This window comes from Symphodus melops (genome assembly GCF_947650265.1).
Source record: "Symphodus melops genome assembly, chromosome: 23".
NCBI lineage: Eukaryota > Metazoa > Chordata > Actinopteri > Labriformes > Labridae > Symphodus > Symphodus melops.
The window spans coordinates 12,331,111-12,357,657 of record NC_136713.1 but is presented as its reverse complement, the minus strand read 5'-3'; the positions used below and the strand labels follow the sequence as shown (position 1 = coordinate 12,357,657).

The window sequence follows — 26,547 nt, the reverse complement described above, 5'->3', positions numbered from 1 at the left end:
GCGAATTATTTAGTATGTGACAACCTTCTCCGAGCACTCGCAGAGGTTTTTTTTTTTTTTTTTTTTTTTTTTTGATGATGTGCAGGCAGTACCAGCGCTCTTCATCTTGTCATGTTGTGTTCACTTGGCAGAGTGTGGTCTTAACACACTGCTGGGTCTCAGCTATTCATCGCATTAAAAAAAAAAAAAAAAAAAGGACACCATTCTGCTGCTCTCATTCAGAGAACAAGCTCATTCAGTGGCGGTAAAAATGGCCTGCCTGTGGAGCCTCGTACCCCGCGCTTTGAATGGAGCTCATGGCCCCGGTTGGTACCGCTCTGGTTTCTGTCGAGCTGGGGGGGTGAAATGTTTTGTGTAGATTGTGTTGCAGCGTGAAGCCTCTTCTGATTTCTCGCTCCCTTCCCCGCCACATAATCAAACACCCGCAATGACCTATTTTTCTCTGCGCTTCGCCGCCTTCGCCGCGAGTGAAGTTCACAAAGGAGAATGCAGCGTGCGGCGAACATGACGAGACGGCTCTTATTACCACAACACAGACCTGTTTGTTATTTTTTTGGTTTTTTTTCTAGAACGAGGACGTCTGTGTGTGTGTCCTACCTTTTTGACCTGGGCCTCCTTGATTTTCTCCAAGGCGACTCGAATCTTCTCCGCCTTCAGTTTGGCAGCTTGCTCCTCCTGGAAGGACAAGCATCGGATTAAAAAAAAACAAAAAAACTCAAACACAAAAGACAAATCACAAAAGAGGAGCAGTGGTTTGGTTTCTCAGCCTTGCCTCATCCTCTCGCAGCGTGTCTTTCATTATTCTCTGGCAGGAGTAAGACATCATGCACACTCCACTTCATTAAATAGTGAGCAGCCTTCCAAACCGTTTAAACCCACACGCCCGCGGCACGATGGCGCATGCCGTCAAGTGCAAATCCAAATTTGATGTCCCCACGTTTCGATGCCTGCTTACCTGCCCTCTCCAACAAGACGCCATCACCTCCATGCTGCAGCTCGTGGACACTTCCTGGTGTGCGAGCGGGAGTGCGTTACAATCGATTTTGTGATGCTACTCGATCAAATGTGCAGCTTTAATGACATCAGTCCCTCAAATATGGCGTCTACGGTTGCATATTGGATTCATATGGCGCTCCAGCCTTTGATCTTGCTTTACAGCAGAAGGAGACAATAGTAGGAGATCCCCGAAGGGCGACAGGCTGCGGATGATGCCCTCTGCTTAGAGATCCTCTTTGAGGATCACGTTCAGATTGCAAGGGCGAAAACGGGGAAAATATCCAGAATCGTCCATGGTTTCACGAATCCCCCAAAAAAAAGGGAGAAGGAAGATTTCTGCGTCCTCTGTTGTCTTTTAGAAAAGCGCAGAAGATAAGCGGAAAATTGCTCAACTTGGTAATCTTAAAAATGAAGCGTCAAGGCGTAAAAAAAAAAAAGAAAAAAAAAAAAGTTAGTCCAAAATAATCCGGAGCGTGCCTCCATCCACGTCCTCTGACATCAGAGGACTCTGTGAGTGACACGCAGACATGTGCGCCTGATATGAGCACAACTTCACTTAAAAAGCCAAGCGAGACGGTCGGCAAGACGATGCCCCTCCCCCCTTTTTTTCTCCCTATCTCTCTTCCTCTCTCTCTCTCTCTCTGTGTATACATCTGATGCAGGGGTTTGGGAGCGTGCCCAATCGATGGAGCGTAATCCCCAAAAAATATTGTAGGAAACCAGCGAGACCCTACTTGCAAGACCTTTCAGCCAATCAAGACGAAGAAAAAGAAGGGGGGGGGGGACCGTGACCGGCACCACCCCATGGCTAAACTACAGCGACAAGGACGGAGGGAGGAATTTGGGTGAAAGAGAGGCTGACGTGCTGAATATTTGAAGTGCACAGACGGGGTGAGCGGGTATTAAAAGTGCTCCCCAAGCCTCTTATCTGAAAAACTAACCCCCCCCCCCCCCCCCCCCCTTCTTTCCTTGACCCAGACTACCTTTTCCACATGAGCGACTTCAGGGCACATGCACATTAATGCTAACCCTCTGTTTGGCCAACATGCTTTTAGTCAGCCGAGTGTGTGAGTGTGAGGAGAGGGGAGGTCACGGGGGGGGTTTTGTGCAGATTACACAGGCAGAGAGTCAATCTGAGTCACGCTGCAGGTTTTAGCCTAATAATTGTCAGCGTAACCTGGTCGACACCCCCCCCTTTCATTTCCTCTCTGCACGCCGCCTCCACCCTGCATTACATTCTCTCTGTATTCCACGGGGCGTTCTTCCTCCTCACACCACATAACAGGGGAAAATGTTTAAAAGGCTCTTCTTCTGCCGAGCGCTGGAATTAAAAAAAAATCAAAAAAAATCTCAGCACCGGCTCCCTTTGATCTTTCTCCACTCCTCGCCTGCTCCCAAACATCGCGATCTCGTTCGGATTTGAGCGAGGAGAGAGGGCGAGGATCTCCGGCGAGGAGTGGAAGACGACCACATGGAGGCTGTACGCCGCCGTGCGATCGATCCTCCAATAGTTTCTGCACACGAGGACGGACTGAGAGCTGATCTGTCGGACACAGAGAGCCTTTAAACTCTGAATACATTCAGCTGTTGTGTAACACAAAGAGAGAGAGAGAGAGAGGAAGTGCTTCTCCAACATTCTGGCTCTATAGTTGGCTTTCCTCCCTTTACATTAAATTCCAAATAACAGAAGACTTTGGAAATCAAACTGCGATCCAGTGCCAGATACAGCCGAGCAGATTCTTATTTCTAATTTTGATTTTTTTCCCCCTCTTCTCTCATTCCAGTAAACGCTCCAGAGTCGACCTCCCTCCTCTGTGCGTGTTTTCAGTGAGAGCGGGATAAATCACAATCAGATCGGCTGCGCACGTCTGATCTGCACACGCACCGTTGCGGAGTAAGGGCCAAGAGCTGCGAGCCAATTCATCTGCAGGAGAAAAAATGACTGCAGCCAAGAGTCAACACAAAGTGCTGACTGACACAAGCTGCATCGGCAAAATGTGGAGGATTCGACTCCTCGCTGTTTATCTAACAGAGCTCTGTTTTCTCCTCCAGCACGCATTGACGCGAGAAAGTGCACGAAGGAAAAACTCACAACTCCGAGGTAGAACGCAGGACTTGAACGGATCATGTTGCTAATAAAAAGGTTTTAAAATGTGAGGCGTGGCTTGAGAAAAGGAGTGACCGTGCTGAGATATGATCGATTGGGTTTGAACAAAACCAAACAGGAAGTGTCAAATCTGTCAAATCTGCAGACTGAGAGGAGGAACCACAGAGCTGTTAGACCTCTGAGTGATAAAGCTGTTAACCATTCACCGTCCAAAAAACAGGCGTCCGTGTCTTTGTCCAACGATTTCACATTAACCCTTTGCAGGGCGCTCAATGAAATACTTGAAAATTCAAAAAATCAACCTCAAGGTGTTACTCAGGGTCATAACAGAACTTTATTTCTGTTATGACATTAAGTGTAATAAACACTGACAAAGTTTCCATATTTGGTGCAAATGCCAATAGCAGGATCAGTGAGGCAGGGTGCTCTCTTCTGATTGGCTGAGTGAGGATCACATGCTTCTCCACCTTACTGAGGTGCAGAAGGCTGGTCGTATGTCACGTTTGTGGAAATGAGCAAAAACAGTCACCTGCTGGTTGGACAGAACTTAAATCAGAGCAGCTTTTTTTCCTTTTTTTTTTTACCTGGTCTACTCGTCATTTCTTCAGAGATTTGTGTGCTTTTAAAACGCTGGAATCAAAAGCTTCCTTTTTTTCTTTCTCTCTCTCTCTCTCCAAAAGGCTTTACTTTCACACTCTGAAAAACATTTCAAATCAAACCCAGCGTGATGGAGAGACGGAGAAAGACACCCGGCCAGTGGAAGACAAACATGGAGGCACGTGTTCAATCTCAGAGGCCTGGAACATGTGTGCGGTCAAAGACCCTGTCAACCCCATTGTGTGTTTTTTTATTTGTGACGTTATCGTGACATGCAAAGCAGCAGAGAGGAAGCGTGTGTGGAAACAAAAATCAGAGAAGTGTATGAGGAGGAGGAGGTCACCTTGGTCAGGAGGTGAGAAGGCTTTCCAGCTATGCTTTTCAGAATGAGCGAGGTTTCTCGGTCCAGATACGAGTGCTTGTGTGGGGTGAGGAGAGCAGAGAAGAGGAGACAAACACAGACAGAGAGAGAGAGAGAGAAAGGTCAGAGCCAGATGATTCTCGGAGGCTGATTAATCGCAGGCGCTGGGATTTATTTGTCGTATAAAAAGGAGCGTGAGAGAGAAAGGGTTCCATAAATGAAGCGGGCGTGGTTGTCGTTAGCTGCAGCTGTGGGGGTGAAAGAAGCAAAGACTGTGATATCATGGAGAAGAAGAGACAACGTGGCTGGGTCCACAAGCCGCTCGTTCACGCCGTCATGCTAGCTGTTCCACATGCGGCGCAAAACATGGAAGACTGAAATGTTCAAGCTTCATCTGCAAACACACGAACACGTCTCTCCTATCAGCATTCACACACACACACGTGTTCAAAAGTAGGACTTCAGATTGGAATTCGGGAAACTGTGGGTGTTTATTGTTGTTCTTATCTTTTAAGAAAAGCCTTCCCGTAACTTCTTTTTTAATGTGTTTTTAACTACTCCTTTATCCTTTTAAACTCTGTAGCACTTTGAGATTTTGAAAAATGTAAATAAAAGGTATTATTATTTATTATTATAAGGAGGTAGCAAAGATTGATTGGACGTGCTCCAGCAGGTCGCCTCGGCCAGCAGCAGCCTAATGTGCTGTAATGGCTGCAGCTTGAATCTCTGAGGGCGAATGCATCGATGCAAAGTCACATCTACAGGCTCGACAACCGGACAAAAAGGTTGCCCGTCCTCCTCTGACTCGATCGATTAGATTGTTGATATTTTTACACGACTTTTCTTTTGTTATATGCTAAAAAAAAAAAAAAAAAGCCTCCACAGCCCAGGCCCCCGGCGCTCACAGACCCCAAGTGTTCTTTAGAGTTCACTGAAGGATTTTGTGGATGCAGTCTGCTTGTTTTAAGAACGCTTTAAGACGACTGATTCTGGATTAAGAAAAAGCATCTTACTCTGCAGGACTCCTTTTTCCATAATGTGCCTGTTAGCGGTAAAAACAATCACTCTGAGTGGGGATGATTAAGCCTGTTCTGCAGCCACTGATGGAGGCAATCTTCCGGAGCAAGTTCAAAATCTTTTTGTTTGGATTTGTAAGAATAATACGCAGGAATTAAAAGCCCAGCTTCAAATGACTAAATCACCCTTTAAACCTGCAGCCTTACTTTTTTTTTTTTTTTTTTTTCCTCCACAAAAAGCACACATGCACGCTCACACACACACATGCACTTACAGTGGCCCGGTCCACTTCGCCCTCCCGCGAGGCGAAGTCAAGCTGCCGCCTGGCCGCGTTACCGTTGGCCCGCCGCATTGTGACATGCTGGGAGGTGCAGAGTGTGTGTGTGTGGACAGAGACCACAGGTTACAGGGAAAGGACAAAAACATGATGACATGCAGGGAGGTGCAGGGGACATGCAACATATTCAACATTCAGCCGACGTCAGATTCTGACCTCTTCAACATATCTTGAAGGATATTTGGCTTTTGTTAGACAGTCGGCATGCTTTGTGAGTGAGCATACACATAAATGGCCGATGTTTACATTGTAATCCTAATAGATTACAATGGACGTTTAACACGCCATGCAACGCACCAATACACCGGCAGCATTGTGCGTTGACTGTGCACACACACTTGTGTTTAAAAATCGACGTGCCGAGCGGTTAAACATGCAGGATCAGAGCCGGATTGAGGTCAGTTCAGAGGTCGCAGTCGTGAGCGTCTTACAAATACAAAAAAAAGGAAGAATAAAGTGCTCATGTTCCTTTCAAAATAAAATGGAAAAGTGACCTGATTTACACTGATTTTACTCACCGTTACACAATCTTTCTCGCTCACATTTTGTAAACTGATTTAACTCTTTGATTTCTTTTGTGAGTGAAGAGCTGAAGTTTTTTTTTTTAACGGCGTTGGTACTCTTTGACACTACATTGAATATTTTGTCATACCTCCGTGCTCGTCTGGTTCTGGCCCTGCGTGCTCGGGCTGCCCTGCCCCTCCCCCTCTCCACTCGGCATGACTTTATCGATGTCCAGCGAGTCCATGCTGGACGCCGAGGCACACGCCGAGTTCACGCTGCTCCTCTGCGACGGCGCCTCCTGCTCGCTGGCGCCGCCCACCGAGCCCGTCCTCCGATGCTGACCGCCTCCCGACGAGCCCGACGAGGGACGCCGCAGCGTGGTGGAGGAGAAAGAGGAAGAGGAGGAGGACGACGACGAGGAGGTTTGACGCGCAGCTTCGTCCATGCTGAGCGACGCCTTCTCCAGCTGAGTGGTGATGTCATCAAGCGAGATGTTGGACGCGGCGGGGCGGGCGTTGATGCCGCCGCCTCTGACGGTGTTGGCCGGCGAGGCTCTGGTGCTGCTGCTCGCACTGCCTGTTGGAGAGGTCAAAGTTCAAACGGGTCAAATGAAGACGCAAAATGTTACGTGAACTTCCTGTATACGATTTCTTTCCCGCTAATCTGAATGTTTATTTCCTTTTGGCTTGTTTCACGCAAGTTTAGGAGAAGGCAGCCTTTACTTTATTTATCAGAGGGGGAAAATATGTAATGAGGCATCAGCGGGATTACCTCCGCTGCTTCCCCCTCCACTGGTGCCCGTGTGTTTGGTGCTGGCACTGCGGCCCCCGGGGCCTCGCTGGCTTTTGGTCTGACCGCGAGTGTTTGGTTTGGAGATGGTGCTGAGCTCCTGCTCGATGGAGCACAGGTCGGCCATGAGGGCGTCCAGGTCCACCGTGTCGCCCTGGTTCAACGCCTCTACAGGGGAGAAAGGATGAACGAATAAGAAAAAAAAAAAAAAAAAAAAAAGGTGAATTATTTATTTGTCTGACTTTTTTTTTTTGGGATCTATGGGAGGGATTGCTGAGGTCTTACCGTTGATGTTGTACATGGAGAAGCGGTACGAGAAGTTGGCCATGTTCGTCTCCTGCCTGAGAGGAGGCTTCTGCAGAGCTTTCTGCGGCCTGCCGTCATCGAGACTCTGCAGGAGACGCACACATTAATAATGATGTGCATGCATGCAAAAAAACACTCGAACATTACAGTGTAATGCTGCTAGGCTCCCTCGTCACACACACACACACACACACACACACACGGATGCAATCCTGCACAAACACACAGTGCACAGTGGTGGTGGGAGGAGAGTTGCTAGGATACAGTACAGGGAGATGGGATTAGTAGTGTAAAGGTTGCTATGGAGACAGCCCCTTCCTCTCCGTCGGCCCTATCTACCTGTGTGAGTATGTGACACACACACACACACACACTCTCACACACACACACACACACACACACACACACACACACACACACTCTGCGTCTCTAACCTGTGTGAGTTTGTCCAGCTCTCCCAGCCAGGCTCCGAACATCTTGTCCAGGTCCTGGTCCTCCTTATCGCTGTCCTCCTCGGCCCCATGGTCCAGCTCGTCGTCTGAAACCTGCTCCATCCTTCACACACAAACACACACACACACACGTCAGATGATTCCACACGTGAAAGAAAAAAAGAAGTCACACACTATCAGATCACACCCACATAGCACGGATGATATAAAAGAGAGAAAAAAACAGCTCATGCCAACCGCACTGCCTGTTACCATGACAACTACTCATGGACTCCACATTGTGTCTGCACAATGTGTCTGTGTCCCCCCCCCCCCAGGAGGATGAAATGGATGTGTTGATCACCTTTGGGATCAGTGAACCTGCAGTGAATCAGAACACAGGTGGAGGAGACGTCACCCTGAACAACGCGAGAAGGTGCTGTTGTGGGCTAAACGGGGCAGAGAGCCCAGCTGTGTTCAGTCAAAGGTGAGGACAGAGCTCCCTCTAGTGGAGGCAGAGGGAAGTGGTGAAACTGCAACAGAGCAGCAGCAGCGTGTCCTGTGATGCACATTCACACACTGACTGCCTGGAAAGTGATTATCAGCAATAACTCGTCCCATTCATACACATTTATAGCCAATTCAGGGTGAGGCACATTGCCCATGGACACGTCGGACGTGTGGCTGCAGGAAATGGATGTGTTCACACACACACACACACACAGAGTCCTGATAGCCACCCCCCCCCCCCCCTGTGTTGCCCTCACAGGTGGATTGTTCCAGAATAATCCCATTGATGTTTTCACATGGTGTCATTCCTTCCTGTTACGCACGCTCTCTGGTGTCAGTCACCGCTGGGGACTGTACCAAACCAGGATTAACCCCTCTGACGACCCCTGTTCTTTTCATCCTGCAAAATCTGCGTGCGTGCGTGCGTGCGTGCGTGCGTGCGCGTGTGTGTGTTTTAAAGCCTTCAGTGCAGCATGCTGGAGAGCGATCTTACAGAAGCGCTTTGTCAGACGGTGATAAAAGCAGGTTATAAAAGAGCCGGTAGGTGAAAAGGCAATAAAAAGCGGCGGCGTTTGGAAAAGCAAACAGGAATATGATAGCGGCGGCGTTGAAAATCAGTCAGCTGAAGACAAACAAACAAACACACACACACACACACACTCAGAGCAGCTGAGGGGCGAACACATGCTCTGCTCCTTTAAGTCACAAAAAATCCTCCCTCAACTTTCCATCTCAGCGTTCGTCTCTCTGCTTGTTTGTGTGTGCGCGTGTGTGTGTGTGAGAGTTCGTGTGTGTGCGTGTGCATTTCAGTGTTTATGATTGACGGCTTCCTGTATGCGTCGCATATCAAAACAAGGAGCATCAAGGACTTCACCATCGTCTCGGGAAAGATGGAGTCCGAGCGTGTAAACTAAACCAACTCAACGTGTGTGTGAGATGGTAACCATGCACTCATATACAGTGTGTGTGTGTGCGTGTGTGTGTGCATGTGTGGAGGGGGAGTCGGCACAGGAAATGGCCAGGATGTGCAGAATTCCTAATTTCCCTCATGGCCTGTTTCTCGTCAGGAAACTCCAGCTGTCCTTCGGTTATCCGGGCCACTTATTGGGGACGGGGGGGGGACCCTCAGCCCTCCATGAACCAACTGTACCTTATGGGATAACACGACACGTTTATCACAAAGAGAAATGTCCTCTTGTAGTGACTGTAACAGTCCTTACTGTGTCAGAGATATCCGTTTGGAATTTGTCAGAACAGCTGCAAATAAAAGATTTTTTTAGAATGAAAAAATAAAACACAGATTTAAGGAAATAAAATAAACTGCTGTTAAATAAAAAATAATCTTGTTTAGCTTTTGCAGAAATGAGACTTACTCTAAAGACTGCTAAAAAAAAAAAAAAAAAAAAAAAATAGTCTGAAGCATTTTCTCTTATTCCACTGCAACGCCGTCTGCGTCAGCTAAGGAGCTCACACGCCCTCTGCTGGACAAAGACTGCATTACACATCGTGTTGAGCGCTGCCTTTAGCATCACAGTGATGGTGGGAGTCAGGCCTGTATGGGCTGTTTATCTCCTATAACTAAAAAATAAAATGGTATGAGTGTTAATGTTTATAATGCAGGAAACAATGCTGAAAGTGAGCACTGCATGCTGCACTGTAATCACAAACCTGCTTTAAATTTAGCTTCTGTGCTAATTACATTTACATGGATGCATTAAAGCTACGACGCCTTCTCCAGCTACAATCAGAGGCTTTATTATGTCAGGGTCAAATAAATCACATTGACCACACTGAAAAGCGTTGAGCATCCTTGCAGGTGGTGGTGGTGGGGGGGGGGGTGACATCATGGCTTTCTGGAGGCAGACGCAGGAAGAGGAAACAGCTAAAAAACCCAAATGAGCTTCCATTGTGTTTGCCGAGCGAGCGCTCTCTGGAGGTGCTTCCATATGTAAATAAGAGAAGAGCCCAAACTGCAGGACACTTTAACAGCTGTGTTTAAACAGCAATGAGCCTGCGGGGTGCTTCACAATAGGTAAACACTTGTGCAGATAGGTAGCGCAGAGAATACCCGTGCTGCTGAAGGAAACGGAACAAAAGCTCTGCTGCTGTCATTCTAATGGAATCACAGCCTCATGCTGCACATGATGGTGCAGGTTTAAGTGAATTACCACCTGAGGCCCTGCTTTTAAGCTTATGGAGCATGGCCGTGTGTGTGTGCAAACACTCTCCTACAGGCATCAAACCAAAACAACAGCCGTGGCCTTTTCTTTCGCCCTCCTGATCCCGCACGGTCCCCTCTCCGTTGTCCGAGCATGAGCCGCTCTCATCTGTCTCCTGCGGCTGCCCGGGCAGCTCGGAGCTCAGAGGTCCGAGGGTGAGAGGCTAAAGATCAAAAGGTGCCCTCCCAGAGGAGTCCCCCCCCCCCCCCCTTACACACACACACACACACACACACACACACACACACACACACACACACACACACACACACACACACACACACACACACACACACACACACACACACACACACACACACACACACACACACACACACACACACACACACACACACACACACACACACACACACACACACACACACACACACACACACACACACACACACACACACACACACACACACACACACACACACACACACACGCAGCTCTCGCAGATGGAACAGGGAAATAAGGGGTGAGGGGAAGGGAGAAAAGAATCTCTGTGAATCGAAGTGAAAGTGAAGCAAACATCCGGTTGCTGAGGAGGATGAAGAGATGGAGAAAGAGGAGGAGGAGGAGGAGGAGGTGGTGTCTATCTTTAGAATAAGTCTCATATCAGAGAGTGTCAGGAGGGCTGAAAAAAGCAGCTGGAAGAAAAGTAGAAGTTGAATCCCTGCACAAACAGCAGAGCACCGTCTTCACTAACTTTCAGCTCTAATGACTCACTTTTTCTCTCTCTCTCTCTCTTTGTTTGGGTTTGATGCTCCTTATTCTAAAATGCAGATGTTCTACTATTAATATTTAAAATGTTGATATGTTTTATCCATCTCCAATGAATTTGTACAAATACGACACGATAAAATATAGGAATCTGTGTTACATCATTAAAAGTGAGAAGTGCTTCACCTTGAAAAAGTAGTGCATGGAAGATTTTGTATTTGCACAATAAAAGAAGAGTAAGATGTTGCACCAGCTGCATGTCTCAGCCTCAGGCAACAGGCGACAGCTTACAGACACATGTGACGATAGGCCACGCCCGCAGAATGACTTCAGAAGAAAAAGGAGGAGGGCGGAGTTGAAATGAGCTCCAGAAGTGAAGTCGGAGTGTGAGCCGATTGAGAGAGGGCGGGATCTCCGGAGAAGACGCAGCTGTGATTGGTTATGACTCGAAGACGCAGGGAGAGGTCAGGATGACATCAGAGGTCAGATCGGGTCTCCGTGGTTGGCTCCGTCCTTGATTCGGTTTGCATGATCAGAATTGTTCAGAGGAGAAGTTTCTCACTTTCTGACAACATAAGACTCATTCAGGGAGGGGGATCGAGGAAGCTGGCCCATTACGTCCAATCAGCGCTCTCTGGGTTCTGGGTTTGTAACCCCAAAACGTCCACGCTACGTTTCACAGATTTTCTAAAAGGTCGGCTAAACACCTTCAGGTGCAAAACAACAAATAAAATCATCCGATTCTCGTGTCCTTCCTGAGTGATGTCATCGACGACAGGAGCGGGAGTGTCTGATGCTCTCAAACATGTGAATTCATCACCTCAAACACGCTCTTTGTTTGGATGGGAACGTGGAGGAGTTCTCCCGCACGGAGTGATTTCGAGCCGGTCCGATCCGGATTCTGACAGCATGCAGGGTGTCGGGGGGGGAAAGTGGGAATGCAGGAGGAGGGAGAGGAATGTCGGGAATCACTTCAGGCCCATCTCTGGAGACCTGAGCAGGTGTCAGAGTGCGCTCGCTTTGACTCTCCTGGCTCCTTTCCTTCAAACGTTCCTCCCTGTAATACGTGCAGCCTTCTTCTTCTTCTGCAGCTGTGGTCTGAGTCTTTAAATGTTTCATTTAAGTCACTGCAGCGCGGATCTTGTTTTTCCTCGAAGATCGAGTGACTGACACGAGTCCTTCATATCCCGGAGATCGTTGTCGTCTTATATGAAAAGGTTCCGAGGACGGAGAGGGCATCACTTCCTGTTTGCGTTTGGCCCCGAGCCCTGCAGGAAATGCCCGTTTAATAATCTCTTCATATTCTTGGTTTCATTGTTCAGGTGAATGTGTACTGGACTGACTGTGAACCTTTCATGCACGCCATCAAACAGCGAACCACAAAGTGTCTCGTCAGCGACTTTGTCACCACCTGCTTGCATTCAAATGATGAACTCCTCCTGACATTTGAGAAACAAATGCAAAGCCTTTTATACTTCAGTGGCACAGGAAACAGGAGGGCTGGGCTGTGCAGTATGACCTTCGTTGTGTAAACACTATTGTTGTCCAGATGCTCCCGCTGCGATGACAGATGAGTCTCATAAAGCTCTTTGAATTCAATTAGTTTGGAAGCAAATGCTCCGAAATGTGTTTGGTAGTTTTTTTTTTGTACAATACAAGTGAGAGATAAATGTGAGGATGTGAATATATGTGTTAACATTAAAGACAGTTCAAACACGACAAAACAGAAACGAGCAGGAACTAATAACATTGTATTTTGAGGATGTTGAAGGGCTGCGTTATATGATAATCAGAGAGGGAGAAGAAAAAATCAATTAAAAAAATCAATTATATAATAATAAATGAAATAAATAATTTAAAAAAATCTAGTACTAATAAAATAACAGTTCTCGCAACAATTATTATATATATATATATATACACACATATACATATATATATATATATATATATATATATACACACACATATACATATATATACATATATACATATATATATATATATATATATATATATATATATATATCTCAATGTGTTTTGGTACTTAATGAAAGCATGCATCAGCTCATCGGCTCTCGGAAAAAAAATCAACATCTTATTTTTCTTGCAGATGTTTTCACAAATATTAACTTTCTGCAAATGTCTGACAAAAAAAAAAGAAAAGTCCTCTCATTTCTAAGAGTGAGCCAAATGGACTTGGAGTTGAATTAGAAACCTGCAAAGCATTGGAAGAGACTCATGAGGAGAGCTGTGCTGTGGTACTGAGCTTCAAATAGAGTCGGGGTGAATTCATGAGAGTTTAGTGGGACACAAACGCTGACAGGCTGAGTCTCCAGGGGCGGAGCTCAAACAGAGGTAGCATTTAAAACATTTAGCATTCACGTGGCTAGAAATAGCTCCAAACTACATGTCATCCCCCCCCCGGGTCAGCAGAGCTACAACGTGTTCCCCGGCACTGTGTGTGTCTGTGCGTGTGTGTGTGTGTGTGTGTGTGTGTGAGAGGCACGCTTGTGCATGTCAACGTTAAGTCAGTGTTGATTTTTAAAGTCCAATATCACAAATAGCCTCTGAGGGATCTATAATCTTTTCATCAAACATCAAGCTGCCACATATTCACGTCCCCTCACAATGCAAACGTTCAGGCGCCACATTTTAAACCATTAAAAAAAAAAAAAAAAAAAAAACAAGTGAGAGGGCATTACCCTCCATACCAGCAGGTGGCAGCAGTCTGTATTCTTCATTCAAAAATGAGAACACTGAAGACCTAGGACTTCACTGCATACCTACCAACATGTACATTTGTGTTCCTGTTTGGAAGCAGAATTTGTGTCAACATTTGAACATGAATTCAGCTCCGTCCGTGACCCTGACATCGCCCCCTGGTGTTTCACTCAGGAACAAGCTTCAGATTGTTTTCATCGTCACAGGGCTGTCAAAAATATTCGAAGAAACATCAAACAGTATTGACCCCCTTTTTTAAGAAAACGGCAACAAACACTGAAGTCCCAAGTTACTGGGTTTAAAATCCTGTTTAAAAAAAACATGGAAGCGTTTCAGTGCAGAAAAGTTTAAGACATATTTGTGTAATGTAAATTGGTGAAGGTATCACCAATCAGGTTACCGCTCATTTTATTCAAGCTGGTTTCACCTCCTCTCGTTCTCCTCTCCAGCGTCACCCTGTCATCCTGCCTGTCAGACAGTGAATCACCTCTTACACACACTCGTGTCCGATTGTCATCACAGCCCGCACGGCCCATAAACCCGACCATAAAACACACACAGACTACGATGTGCAGTGTCAAGATCTCATAATGACGTCCTGTGTCACAGCCAGGAGCTCGCCTTAGGATGTGGCGAGGCCAAACAAAGCGTCTGTCAAAGATTGTACAGCTGCTCTGTGATGTTCGTTATATAAAACAGATACAGCGCGAACATGTGATGACGGTTATTTCCAGCCTCATGTTTTCACAGTGCTCTGTGGTTATTCGCTCATTTCCGCCTCCATCCCGTCTTTGCTTTTCCACCGCCTGGCCTTTTCTTTTTTCCAGGTCGACTCCCTTCAGGCACAAACCAGGAGAGAGAGGAGAGCAGCGTCCACCCTGTCAGAGTCATCACGCCCAGTTAAAAGTGGAAAGAAGGCCGCCGCAGCGTCAAAGTGTTTGAACAGGGCAGCAGCTCAAAGTCCGACAGAGTGTGGGCGGCTCCTCAACCTCGGCTGACCTGAAGTGTCCAGAGGAGTCCGACGCAGGAAATGAAGCAACAGTCTCCGTGTTTGTATGACGAATGGGAAACGGGTGGATGAGGCTCGAGAAGGTGAAAGAAGCAAAGCGATGGTCTCTGAATGTCCAGAGCCGTTTGTTATTATTGCTGATCCATTTTCAAAGTTCACGTCGATACAAATGAGTCTATAAACACGTCAACTCACGCCATCTTTGAATAATTAGAAATATGTATGCTGAATTCACTAAGTTGGTGTTTGGATTATTAAAATAAAAACTTCTTTTATAGTTTCTCCTCAAGACAATATTAATAAAAAAAAGACAAAAGAGAAAAATGCGACAGTTCACTTAGCGGACGCTTTTATCCGAAGCGACGTACAGACAACACAAGCGAGGATGGAGAACAGCTGTGAATCCGATACTCCAGTCCCGACAGGAAGTGACCAGAAATAGAGAACAACATCGACAGAGAGTTCTCGAGCGCTCTGATCAGTATAGAAAACAAAACTACTGTCATCATTCAGGTCTTAGGTAGTCATGAAAGAGCTTTTATTTTGAAGGAGTCTGGCTTATTCACTCTGATGCATTCTCGGGAATTCAGAAAAATCTAAATACTGAGAGCACAGCATGACAGGAGTTAGCATATTTGCATCCACTTTGTATTCCACTTTTCTCTCTGAACACTTCCCTGAAGCTCCAAATGTAAAAGAGTTTGAATGAGGAAACGATTCAAGCACATGTTCTCTTACTTAGACATGTTCTCTTACATGTTCTCTTACTTACATGTTCTCTTACTTAGACTTAGACTTAGACTGAACTTACTGCCAAATGAAGCTCCGAGTTTTAAAATAGGGGTGGGACTTTAACAAGTTAATTACAATTAATTAATTACAAGAAAATAACACGCTAAATTTTCTAACGCATTTAATCACAGTTTGCCTCATAAACAGCACGGAATTGTTTGTCATTGCTACACGCTAGCTTAGCGCAACCTTCGTGCTAGCTAGCTTTTTGCTAGCTTAGCCACAAGTACAAACAAGAAGCGTTTGCAGCCTAAACTCGACCAAATGTCTGTCTTCAGGACCAAAATTAGTCATTCAACGTCTGATAAACTTACAAATTCACTCGCTAAATGGATCGCTCTGGACTGTAGACCACTATTAGTGGTAGAAGATGAGGGGTTAGAAAATGTGCTAAAGGTAGCAACATGTGATCCAACTTTTCAGCTGCTGTTGCAGAAAAACTATTTCAAACAAGCTCCAGCAGCTTTATGAACACTGAGAAGCAAGTAACACTGCATGCATTATATTCATTCATCCACTGAAATCCATTTAGATTGAGAAGTGTTGCTGTTTAGGGCAAATATTGTGATGCACTTAATTAAATTAGAAAGCCCTGAGGTAGTTAGTTAACATTTTTTAATCAAGTCCCACCCCTAGTTTAAATAAAATGTTTGTTTGGTTCCAATATGCCAAACCCTGATTCCATGTGCTCTGTCAGTAAAATGAAAACAAAGATGCCAAACTGACAGTGAATCAGGATATCAGTTGCAAAAATCCTGCTAAATAATCCCAATAGGATTTCTTTTTTGCTCATGCTGTTGAACTAGTTGCATCATGAAGAAGCACAGCAGCAGGAAGCCTGAAAATAAGAGTAGCTTCGCTGCTATCTGTGCGGTGGAGGAGTGATCAAACAATCCCAGAAATGTGCAAAGATAACAGCTCGACAATCTCCTACTGCACCATAATACATCTGAACCGTGGAGGAGTGTGGCTGCAGGAATCCCCCCCCCCCCCCCGTATTTGATCAAACGTCTTGTTTTGGTATCAAGAAATGAAAAGAGAAATAACGTGCGTTAACAAGTAGGCGAGGAGCACAACAAGGAAGGAAGTAAGTGATGGCGACGGCGCCAGGCCATCGAGGAAGCGATGGAGGGAATGATGGATCGGTGCAATAATGGAGGGAGGGGGCCGGCTATTAGGCTGTGAATAAAGGGGAAGACCTAATGGCCAACACAGCAGCTACAGTGTCATTAGTCAAGAGCGACCAACAGCCTGCAAACACACACACACACAAGCTCAGTGAAGCACAGCGTGACACGGTGAGGCAGCTCCGGCTTATACAGCCAATTAGAAAGGAGGGGCAGAGAAAAGAGATGGGGGACAGAGAGAGGGAGGATGTCAGAGGCAGACAGATGGAGAGGGAGGAAACTGAAACGAGTGTGAAGATGCACGGTCGCTGGTGGGCGGCCATGTGAGCGCACCGAACACCGGAGCGAGCCGAGAGAGATGCTCCACACACGATGATCGTCCCCTCCTGACATGCAGCGGCGTCCCCATCATCCTGTCCTGGATCCTCACCATCAACACACGCATTGATGCCCTGTTTCCACTTCCCTGAGTGCAACACGTCCATCTGCTTCCTCGTGTAACCACGGAGCAGCCAGCTGATGGATTGCCATCATCCCCCCCCCCCGCCGCAGCTCATCTTTGGCTTCATTTACACCATATGCAAAACAAACGGGATGAACCAAACGCTGCAGATATCAACATGTTTAGACATATTATATAAAGCAGGCGTCGTTATGTGAACAGGACAGACGAGCATTCAGCTCCATCAGTCATGTTTGATAATGTGCTGGCAAAGAGAACTCAGATGACTTCAGTCCAGAAGCACCTTTTTTTTGGGGGGGGGGGGGGTTCTTGAGTGCAAACATACAAATTCTGAATCCAGGAAGTCTTATGTCAGCTAAAAATCTGGTTCCCCCCGAGTGATATGAACCCCAAAATTAACCCTTTATTTCTCAGATTTTATAGCATTAAACTTGTCTTAAGCGTGCTACGATAGCATGACATGCTAACAACCCTGTGTTTGCCAAATGTGTCCACACAGTAAGACAAGAAAACATCTCTTGAATAAGTGTTTAATGGAGTTTGGACCATTTGGGAACACCGAACGTGCAAAACGTTGAAATTGTGCGCGACCACATTTGATGCAAAACATGTAACGGCTTTAAATCGTTCAACTTTGCATCGTCTCTCTAGTATTAAAACGCACTTTGGGAAAACACGTGCAAGGTCTTCTTTATGAACGCAGCTTGAGATGGAGAGAATATAAAGAGCTAAGGTGATCCGTGCAGGCTGAAAATGACAAAAGTGTGCACGTTTTTTTCTGTTTTTTTTCTCCTCTTCCTGTCAGCCTCCCTCTCTCTCCCCCTCCTCCTTGCACACAAACACAGCGAGGATGTGTCAGCTTCCCTGCAGGCCTTAGTCCAAATGTGAAATCAATAGTCTTGTCCCTGCCCTCAGGAGATCGGGTTACGTCCACATATACTTAAATATACACAGGGGCTCAGGTGGTCTGCTGCAGTGCATTCACACACACACACACAGTGCTCAACATGATGCAGCACTGCAGCAGCAGACTGCTGACAAGAAGCCAGGCATTAAAAACAGGCTCTGGTTCAAAAGATGAGGCCGACCGGCTCGCCGTTAAAGATCTGCAGTGCTGCCTCAGAGAGTATCAAGCAGTGCGGCGCGGGTCTGAATCCTCCCTGTGGCTCCTTTCCCCCGCTCGCTCTGTCACCTCGTGTCCGACACTATCCACTGTCCTGACTCTAAAGGAAAGGAAGCAGAAGCCCCAAGATCTCACCAGGTGAGATCTCACTTCTCACCTGTGCGCCGACGTGAGTGGCCGCACATTCAGTGCCTTGAATTTCCCTCGGGATCAATAAAGTATCTATCTATCTATCTATCTATCTATCTATCTATCTATCTATCTATCTATCTATCTATCTAGATAAACCTCAAGTCACCCACCGATAGAAACAGAGCAAAAGCAGAGGCAGATGAACGTGTAAGACCTCTAAAGCAAACGAGGATCAAAGCTACTTCATTGATGAGACGAGGGGGTGTATGAGGAGGAGAGAGGGGGGGCAGATGTGCATCAAAGGACCCAGGTTGGGGAGGGGGGGTCGAACCTGCAGCCGATGCGTCGCTGACTTTTACCTCTGTAGATGTAGCGCTCGCTCTACACCGCGTCCCCCACAATGCTTTGAGGCGTCACTACAAACCAACATTTAGAGCCTGCAGGACTTTGCAGAGCCTGGGACCAGTTCTTGTTGCACGAGGTGAAATTCTGTTTTCGTCAACCAGGTCTTGTGTTCATCCTCCACATAAATCAGAACCATTACGCTAAGAGCAGATTGTACTTTTCCTCATCCTTTAGCTGCTTGGTCGAGCATAACAGAAGGTTTACATCTGCCACCTGTTTGGGAATACAAAGCACAGTGGGTATACCATAGTGCACGAGCAACACACACACACACACACACACACACACACACACACACACGAACAAGGTTCCCTCTGCAACACGCCAAGCATGTGCGATGAGAAATGCCAGCTGGGAATATCTTACACTGTTTGCTTACTACGTTTCCCATCTGCCCCTTTAAATCTGAACCCTACAGCTGGCCTCTGATTGGCTGCCGCTGAGAAGCGTCTCGTCAGCTCAATTCATAAAAGCAACTGTCCGAGGGTGTGTTTGTGCGTGGCATCGAGCAGGAAACTAAAATGTGTGCCAGCCTGTTTCCTCGCACACACACACGGCATTCCTGTCGAGCCAACTCTGCCGTCCAATCACACTTCACACACACGCTTGAGCCTTTTCTTGCATGTTCCTTCATCGTTTCAAGGACAGTCTCTTTGTGAAGAGCCGCCCGACGGACGCTTGACTGAGGCGCGGCAGCAAGCGCTCGGAGCGGTGACGCGTGATGAAGAAGTTGAACGCTATTGACAGCCGAGTGTCAAATTTAGTCAGCAGCTGCCTCCCTCACGGGCGACACTTACTGACACACACACACACGCACACGCACGCACACACACACACACAACTAAAAGAACCTTCATAAACCCCTTTAACCCTCGCCGGCCTGGACTAGCTGACAGTCGACAGGACGCAGGTGCTAAATAAAAAGCTGCTTCTTCCTTCCACTGAGCTCTTTACACAACAAAAACGGCAAAATGCTTCTGCCTCACTTCCGTCCTCCTGATGGACGAGGTTTAAAAAGGAAAAGAAGAAGAAAGCCGTGGCGCTGTGAGATTGAGACTCAGAGATGAGTCCTGTGTGACGCTCTTCCATAAAGCCGAGCCGGCTGTAAATATTTGCCCGATGACAACATTAGCTTCTCGTACTCTGAGAGTTCTCACTGGGAGCTGAATGTTCCAGCTGTTTCCTCATCTCTGGCATTTAAATAAATAAAAAAAAACGCTCCAGTTAGGATTTGGATGTCAGGAAGGGCTGCAAACTTGGGCTTGTTTTTAGGTCGGTCGAGAACCCTTTCATGTTTATCTTTCCCTGGGAGCTGAAGTCTCCTCGCTCTGCAAAACAGACGCAGTAAATACAAGCGGCCTCAGGTTGAACACGTGCGTTTCCCCTCATGCTCCGGGAGCTGCAGACAGTCGGTGCTTTTCCTGACAAACGTCGTGACAGTTTTGGAAAAGCTGCTTTTGTTGCAGCCTTGCACTGAGAATGACTCAAGCAGGACTTTTGGACATGCGTCGATGTCATGAGCCGTTTTATCACTTGTTTGATTTCAGCTCAGTCTTCTACAATGTTATGATTGGTGTACTCAGCCCTGGGCCCGTTATGTAACTCCCTGTAGCCACGGTGATTCACTTTTCTCTTCTCCTTTCTTTACACGTTGAGTTGAGAAAAAGTTCATGGCCTCCGTTCTGATTCACGGCAACCGAAGCCAAGCGGATTTCTTTGCCGGTTGTCAAAGTTTAAAATCATAAAAATAATACGATGTCCAGGAGATAAAACAAATGGCCGCTTCTTCTCCTGCACGTCACAACCAGCAGAAAGAGCGAGGACATAAAAGGCGCGCTGTACAGCCCACAGCTGCGGCTCTCTCACATGTTTCTACTTTAGTCGGGAATTATCTCCTCCCCGGAGAGGAAGAGGCTCCGCTCCTCTTCGCTTTACGAGCGCCTTCTGACGGAGGCAGCTCGTGGGGGGGGGGGGGGGGGGGGGGTGAAGCCCGGGGGGTGAAGCCCCCTCCCCTTTTTCACGCTCCTCCGGCTCTCGTTTCGTACCGACGACAAACACATCGATCCACGCTTGTCACACTGGGATTCCCTGCTCTGAAAAAAAAAACCCCGACCGCACACTGACGTGAGAGCTGATTGGAGCGTGCGACGCCCTCTGACACGCGTGCAGTAGACAGAACCGTAAATAGACCTCATGTCAACATGGCACCTGTGCATGGATGATCTGACGAGTTGCAATGATTACTGGCAGCAAAAAAAAAAAATCCAGTTTTTTTTCTGGACCTGCAGAAAGTGGCAGAGCACTCACTCACTTCTCCTTACCTCTGAAGTGGCTCCCCCTCTTCCTCCTGAGGCTAAAAGGTCAGACACAGCCGCCACTCGACTCCGCAGCCGGGCTTTTATCCCCCTGGAGAGAAAAAAAAAAAAAAAAAATCAGTCTATTTTTTGTGACAAAAGCCAGAGAAAAGAAATCTCTGTTCTCCGTCACGTCATTAAAAAAGTCTCTGAAATGCAAAACTTTTGGATCTGCGGCTCTGACTCGGGGAGGATTCAGAGGCGGCGGCGGCAGGCAGGAGGAGAGCAGAGCGAGTTCACTGTGACAAGAATGCAGAGGATTAAGTTTGGAGGGTGCTCGAGCGAGCGACTTAACTAAATCGGGAGAAAAAAATGACACGTGGAGGCAGAACGACGCTTATCGGGCGAGCTCTGAAAGCAATCAAGCGCCGCGCTCTCTTCATTAGAAGCTCTTTGTCATTACTGGCAGATTAAGAGCCTCGGACGCCTTTATTCATTTCACTGCGGAGGCCTTTAAACTCGCACAGTCATTCGGAGTGCTTTCAGAAGGATGCAGGTTTTATGGGAGGTTTAAATCGCGCGCGTGCACTCGGACACACCGGACGCCCCCCTCCCATCGGCTCGAGGATAATTCTCCGGATAATTTCCTGCTGCCTTCTCGCATCCGAGCGCTCGTGGCGTCATGTGGTGGAGAAATTCGGCAGCGTGCGCTCCCTGGGAAATATCTGGATTTGTTCAGGAGGTCAGTGGCGAGCTGGCGTTACCGCCGCAGGCTGATCGTTCACACGAGTCAGAGCAGGAACTGTAACTGGTGCATCGAGCGTGAGTCACCGCTGACAATCATCGAACGTTTTAACCAACGTTCAACTCAAGCGCTGAGTCACGGCGGCCGAGCCTCCCTCTCTCTGTGACAGTCTGCGTGCTGAGTCATCGTCTGGTCATTAAGTATAATGAGGGCATGTTAAACAGGGTTACAACATGCTGAGCAGGACGGGGAAGATCCGCACTATGATTTGGTCGCAGTGTGTGTGTTTACTTTGTGTGTGTGTGTGAGGTAGGCAGCTGATGTTTTGGCTAACTAGGAGGAAGATATTCCTGCCGGTCTCAGCTGTTCCTGCTTCTTTTTTCTACACAGCAACTGTTGTTTAAACTCAGCATGAGGCCAGACTGTGTGTGTGTGTTTGTGTGTGTCTTTGTGTGTGTGTGTGTGTTCATCATGCACTTCTTGTAACTGGGAGAGTGTGTCAGGAGGAGTGTGTCTTTATGTGTCATGTCTTAATGCGAGCCAAAAGCACACAATTGCCTCCTCAGATTACAGGTCACTTCCCCCTCCAGGTCTCTCTCGCCCGCTCTCTCTCTCTCTCTCTCTCTGGTGTAATTTGCACACAGTTAACGTTTGATAACACTCAGTCAACACACGGCCCGGTAAACAGGTGTGGCAGTGACACATGGATCCGTGCAGCTGCGGGTTGGGGGGGGGGGGACAGTTGCTGCAGTCACAAACAGCGAGCGGGGCGGCCCCCGCCTGCAGGCAGCTGGTCTCCTGTTGAAAACAAAGGAGGGCCTGCAGCACACGGACAGACGCACACCAGCAGCCTATGAGCACAAACAAAGGTGGTGGTGTGTATATATTAAACCTCAGACCCATTTCTTTATGAAAATGAAAAAAAAAAAAAAAAAAAAAATTTAACTGATTTCTCATCTCCAGTTACTGCATGACAACATAGCGCTGTCCTGAGAGGACTCTTTATGATTTTAAAAAGGCGTCGTCCCTCCTTTAGCTTACACTGAGTGACTTTAACTAGAAACAGCAGGCTTTTTATTCGTGCTGAGCACCGTAAAAAAACAACAACACAGCAGCCCAGAAAGGTGCCCTGTTGGCGCGTCGCTGCCTCTACAGAAGTGACTCCTTCCTGACACTTTTTTCACGTGGGAGGGGGGCACACTGGCTCCTGTGTGCTGGATACAGGTGTGTCCTTGTCCACCCACACTTCCCCCCATTAACAGCTAAATCCTCCGGGGGGGCATGCTCATTTCCGGTCGAGGCGGGAAGTGGGTAGGAGGGCAGGGCGCCGGGGGCCAGCAGCGGCGGTGATGATGATGATGTCACGGCGGGAAAAGAAAGACAGGCTTGTTGAAGGGAGGGGAAGTACAGAACATGAGTAAGCATGAGCCTTTTGCTACTGTAACACCCAAAATGTAACTCTGTTAGCATTTAGCATGATGAGCTAATCCTCTATTTATAGACGGTAAGTGTGCGGGACCACATCAGAGGCCGATCCCAAAGCCACAGCACACACAGGAAGAGATGACACACAGGGTCTTTGTTACTCATACATCCCTCAGGCTGCACAGAAAACCCCCCCAAAACACTCGCAACTGTTCCCGTTTATGCTAGTCAACCGTTTTATAAGGTTTCCATCCCACCTCCAAAAGGGATTTGTCGACGCTGCGATCGTGCCCGAAACGTCCCGAGGAGCGTCTCGTGTCGGGCAGATGGAACTAAGCCGATCCAAGCGACGCTGCACATGATAAACCGGGGGAACATTTGCAGGAATGCAGACAGGAAATGTCTTTGTGCGAGGAAATGTGCCAGCTGGGATCTTTTACAAAGACACTTTTTAGAGGGCGGTTTGAAACTGGCGTGATCCAACGTGACGTCAGAAGACGAACAAATGCAACGCGAGTGGTCAGCCGTGCGTCCTGGTGTGACACCTGCTTGGTCTGCTCGCGCTCATTCAGGGCGGCGGGTAGCTCCGTCTGTAGGGGAACCGGAAGGTCGCCGGTTCAAGTCCCGGCACGGACCGAGTCTGGAAATTGGTTTGGTGGCTGGAGAGGTGCCGGTCCACTTCCTGAGCACTGCCGAGGTGCCCTTGAGCAAGGCACCCTGGAGGGCAGCCCCCTCACTCTGAGACCTCTCCATTAATGCATGTCACCAGGATCCTGTTTGTGCATGAGTGTGTATCTCGGCCTGTGTGTGTGTGTGTGTGTGTGTGTGTGTTCATGTCCATTAGACAGTGTAAACTGAATTTTCCCCTCGTGGGATTAATAAAGTATAAATTATTATTATTATTATTATTTGCCTACTGCAGGTATCCTAACGTGCATCAACGAGCATCTCCATGTGATCCTGCAGGGTTCAAATCAAAAAAGCCGATCACGTGACAGACGCAGATACCTGCACGTGATAGCAGGAACACGAGAGTCTCAGCGACGCGACACAGGGCTGCAGATGAACGATTAAAAGGCGCTCGTGTGGCGTAACGAGATCAAATCTGGAAGTGTGAAACAGTTGGTGCGACGCGGTGACCTCGACTTCACAACACTGAAAAGGGATCAGCTTCCTGATGCAGCGCTCCTGAGCGGAAGAACAAGTCTGGGAGGAGATTTGATTGATCGGGTTTCCAGGGCCTCGGAGATGAGGCCTCGCTCAGCCTCCTGACCCTGAGCTTTTCCCCAGATTTCATGGCGGTGAAACGTGAAAGCATCAGTCGGGCTTATTGATGTTTGGTCACAAAGCTGATCTTCACCAGGAAAGGCGTATTAGTATTGATCAGGCATCAGGGATTGCTTTTAAAAAAGGAGTCGAGTACGACTTAAAGGAGGCGCTGCAGCAGAGTGGACCGAGTGACCTCGCGACCTCGCGGCGGGCTCAATACAAAATCACTTCAGAAGTTTTTAGTCTGAAAGCCTTTTAGGAGAATCGAACACGTTACACTGCACATGACGCCTCCTCGTGATAGGCCGCGTATCCTGCTTCAAATCTGATTCGCTAACTCGTCTTTAAAGCTGCTAAATGGCGAACAAATTACAAAAGGAGCGGTCTTTAAAACTCCACCTTCTAAACATGGAGCGTCATGCATCAAACAAGTCCTCACAGCGGTCGTTTCGCAGGATGTTCATGGCTTCAACGTTGCGATGTTACGCACGCTGTCGTCACGTTTGATTATGCAGTAACGCCGAAGACTCCACTGGTGCAGGAAGTGAACAAGCGGCTTCTTCAGCGTACCAGATCCTGTTTCAGTCTGGATCTGAAGCTGCCCCCCCCCCCCCCCTTCCATCCATCTCATCGTTTTTATGACACGTTAAAAACAGAAAATCTGATGTGACTGATGGACCACAGCTGCCCGTGTGCTTCACTTCATCTTACCCAGTGAAGAAATCCACTTAACGACTTCAAAGTGCCTCCTGGTCCCGTCACACGCGAGTCTCTGTCCAAACAAGCGGCGCTCTTTTACAGTACGACCCCCCCCCCCCCCTCGTGTTGTTTAACTGACCTTTCCCTCTTACGGTGCGTGAAGTCTGCTTGTGATTACAACGAGCTGATCTCGCCTCTCCTCGCTGGGATTCTCCCCACGCTCGCCTCTGGAAAAACCACACATGGTGGGAATTAGGGAATAATGCTGCGTCAGGAATTTTCCCACGGCGGCCAGCGGGGACCTCCATCGGACCCCACCGGCCGGCTTGCTGGGGGTTTATGGGTAATGTAACACACACATACAGAGTTGCATGATTAAATGCCTCTTGTGTTGGTCCACGTTTGAACCTGTTGCCCCTGCGCTGGGTCAGAATGGCCCATTGTGTATCCCTGGGTCCAATTCTCACATTTCAGCTCCATTTTAAAGGGGGATTACACCATTTTTGAAACCAGATGCTTTTTTTTTTTTTTTTTATATTCCTGGGTTGATTTAAATGTAAAGTAAAAACAGTTCTGCTATTGTTCAAATTAGGAATCCAAGAAACTGGCTGCACGATTCTCCTTGGGGTCCGGTTAACCAGATCAAACAACGTCTAATGAATCATTTGCCTCTGACAGCTCAAGCTGTTGTTTTTCCTATCCCACAAAAATACTCAAAACATTTGCTTCAGAAAAGACTTTTTTTGAGAAGGAGAAATTTCCTACTTTTTTTTTTTTTTAAGCAGAAGCAGCGGTGACACTGCTGTCTTCAGAGCGACCAAAGTCCATGTACAAAAATAGGAACTCTACCCTGCAGAAGAGGGGAGCTGCTGGTCGACACTGTTTGAAGCGTGTAACTGTGTCGAGTATGATCCGAAAGAAATATCGCTTTCAAACACAGAAACGACTGACGGAAGACGAAGCAGGACAGCATCTCACCGTTTTATGTGAGGACAAAATATCAGTTTTTTCCCCCCAATGGAGTCTGGCAGGAGTAAAAAAAAAAAAAAAAAAAAAAAAAAAGGATCTTACATAAATATAAAAGTTATATCTCTGAAAGCAGAAACAGCATGGTAGAGTGCTTCAGCAGGAGTCGCTGTAATGGCTGCCATAAGTCAGATCAGAGAGTCCAACTGAAGAAAGCTGAGCATCAAACAGATGCTTATTTTCAGGATTAGCTCTGCAGACGACAGCGTGTGTTGTTCTTGACTGAAAGTCAGCAGGTAACAAAGTAAACAAGGCTGCACTAAAGCAGGAACTAGCGTGTTGTCTGGGGTCAAAATGACCCCTCCAAGATGGGAGTTTGGTTGGTTTGAGGGAAAACGATTGAACAGCTTGGTCTGGTGTAAAAAAAGTGTTTTGTTTTAACAAAAAGGTCTATTTTTACAGTAATCCTTCCCT

At 47.4% G+C, this 26,547-nt stretch overlaps 1 protein-coding gene across 5 annotated transcripts in view; it reads right to left on the bottom strand.

Annotated features, from left to right (window-relative positions):
• raph1b (Ras association (RalGDS/AF-6) and pleckstrin homology domains 1b) overlaps nt 1–26,547 on the bottom strand; it is a 47,151-nt gene that overhangs the window by 9,662 nt on the left and 10,942 nt on the right. The window contains exons 1-9 of one of the 5 annotated variants that reach the window (XM_079336749.1): nt 25,247–25,339; nt 20,997–21,081; nt 7,449–7,569; nt 6,994–7,099; nt 6,691–6,876; nt 6,068–6,495; nt 5,353–5,439; nt 4,044–4,118; nt 598–675 (exon numbers count right to left, since the gene is read on the bottom strand). In XM_079336749.1, coding sequence (XP_079192875.1) covers nt 598–675; nt 4,044–4,118; nt 5,353–5,439; nt 6,068–6,495; nt 6,691–6,876; nt 6,994–7,099; nt 7,449–7,568 — 1,080 coding nt within the window. In that variant the 5' untranslated portion in view covers nt 7,569; nt 20,997–21,081; nt 25,247–25,339. Of the gene's footprint in view, nt 1–597; nt 676–4,043; nt 4,119–5,352; nt 5,440–6,067; nt 6,496–6,690; nt 6,877–6,993; nt 7,100–7,448; nt 7,570–20,986; nt 21,082–25,246; nt 25,340–26,547 lie in introns of those variants that run through there. The other 4 variants (XM_079336750.1, XM_079336748.1, XM_079336751.1 and 1 more) reach the window with 4 other exon arrangements.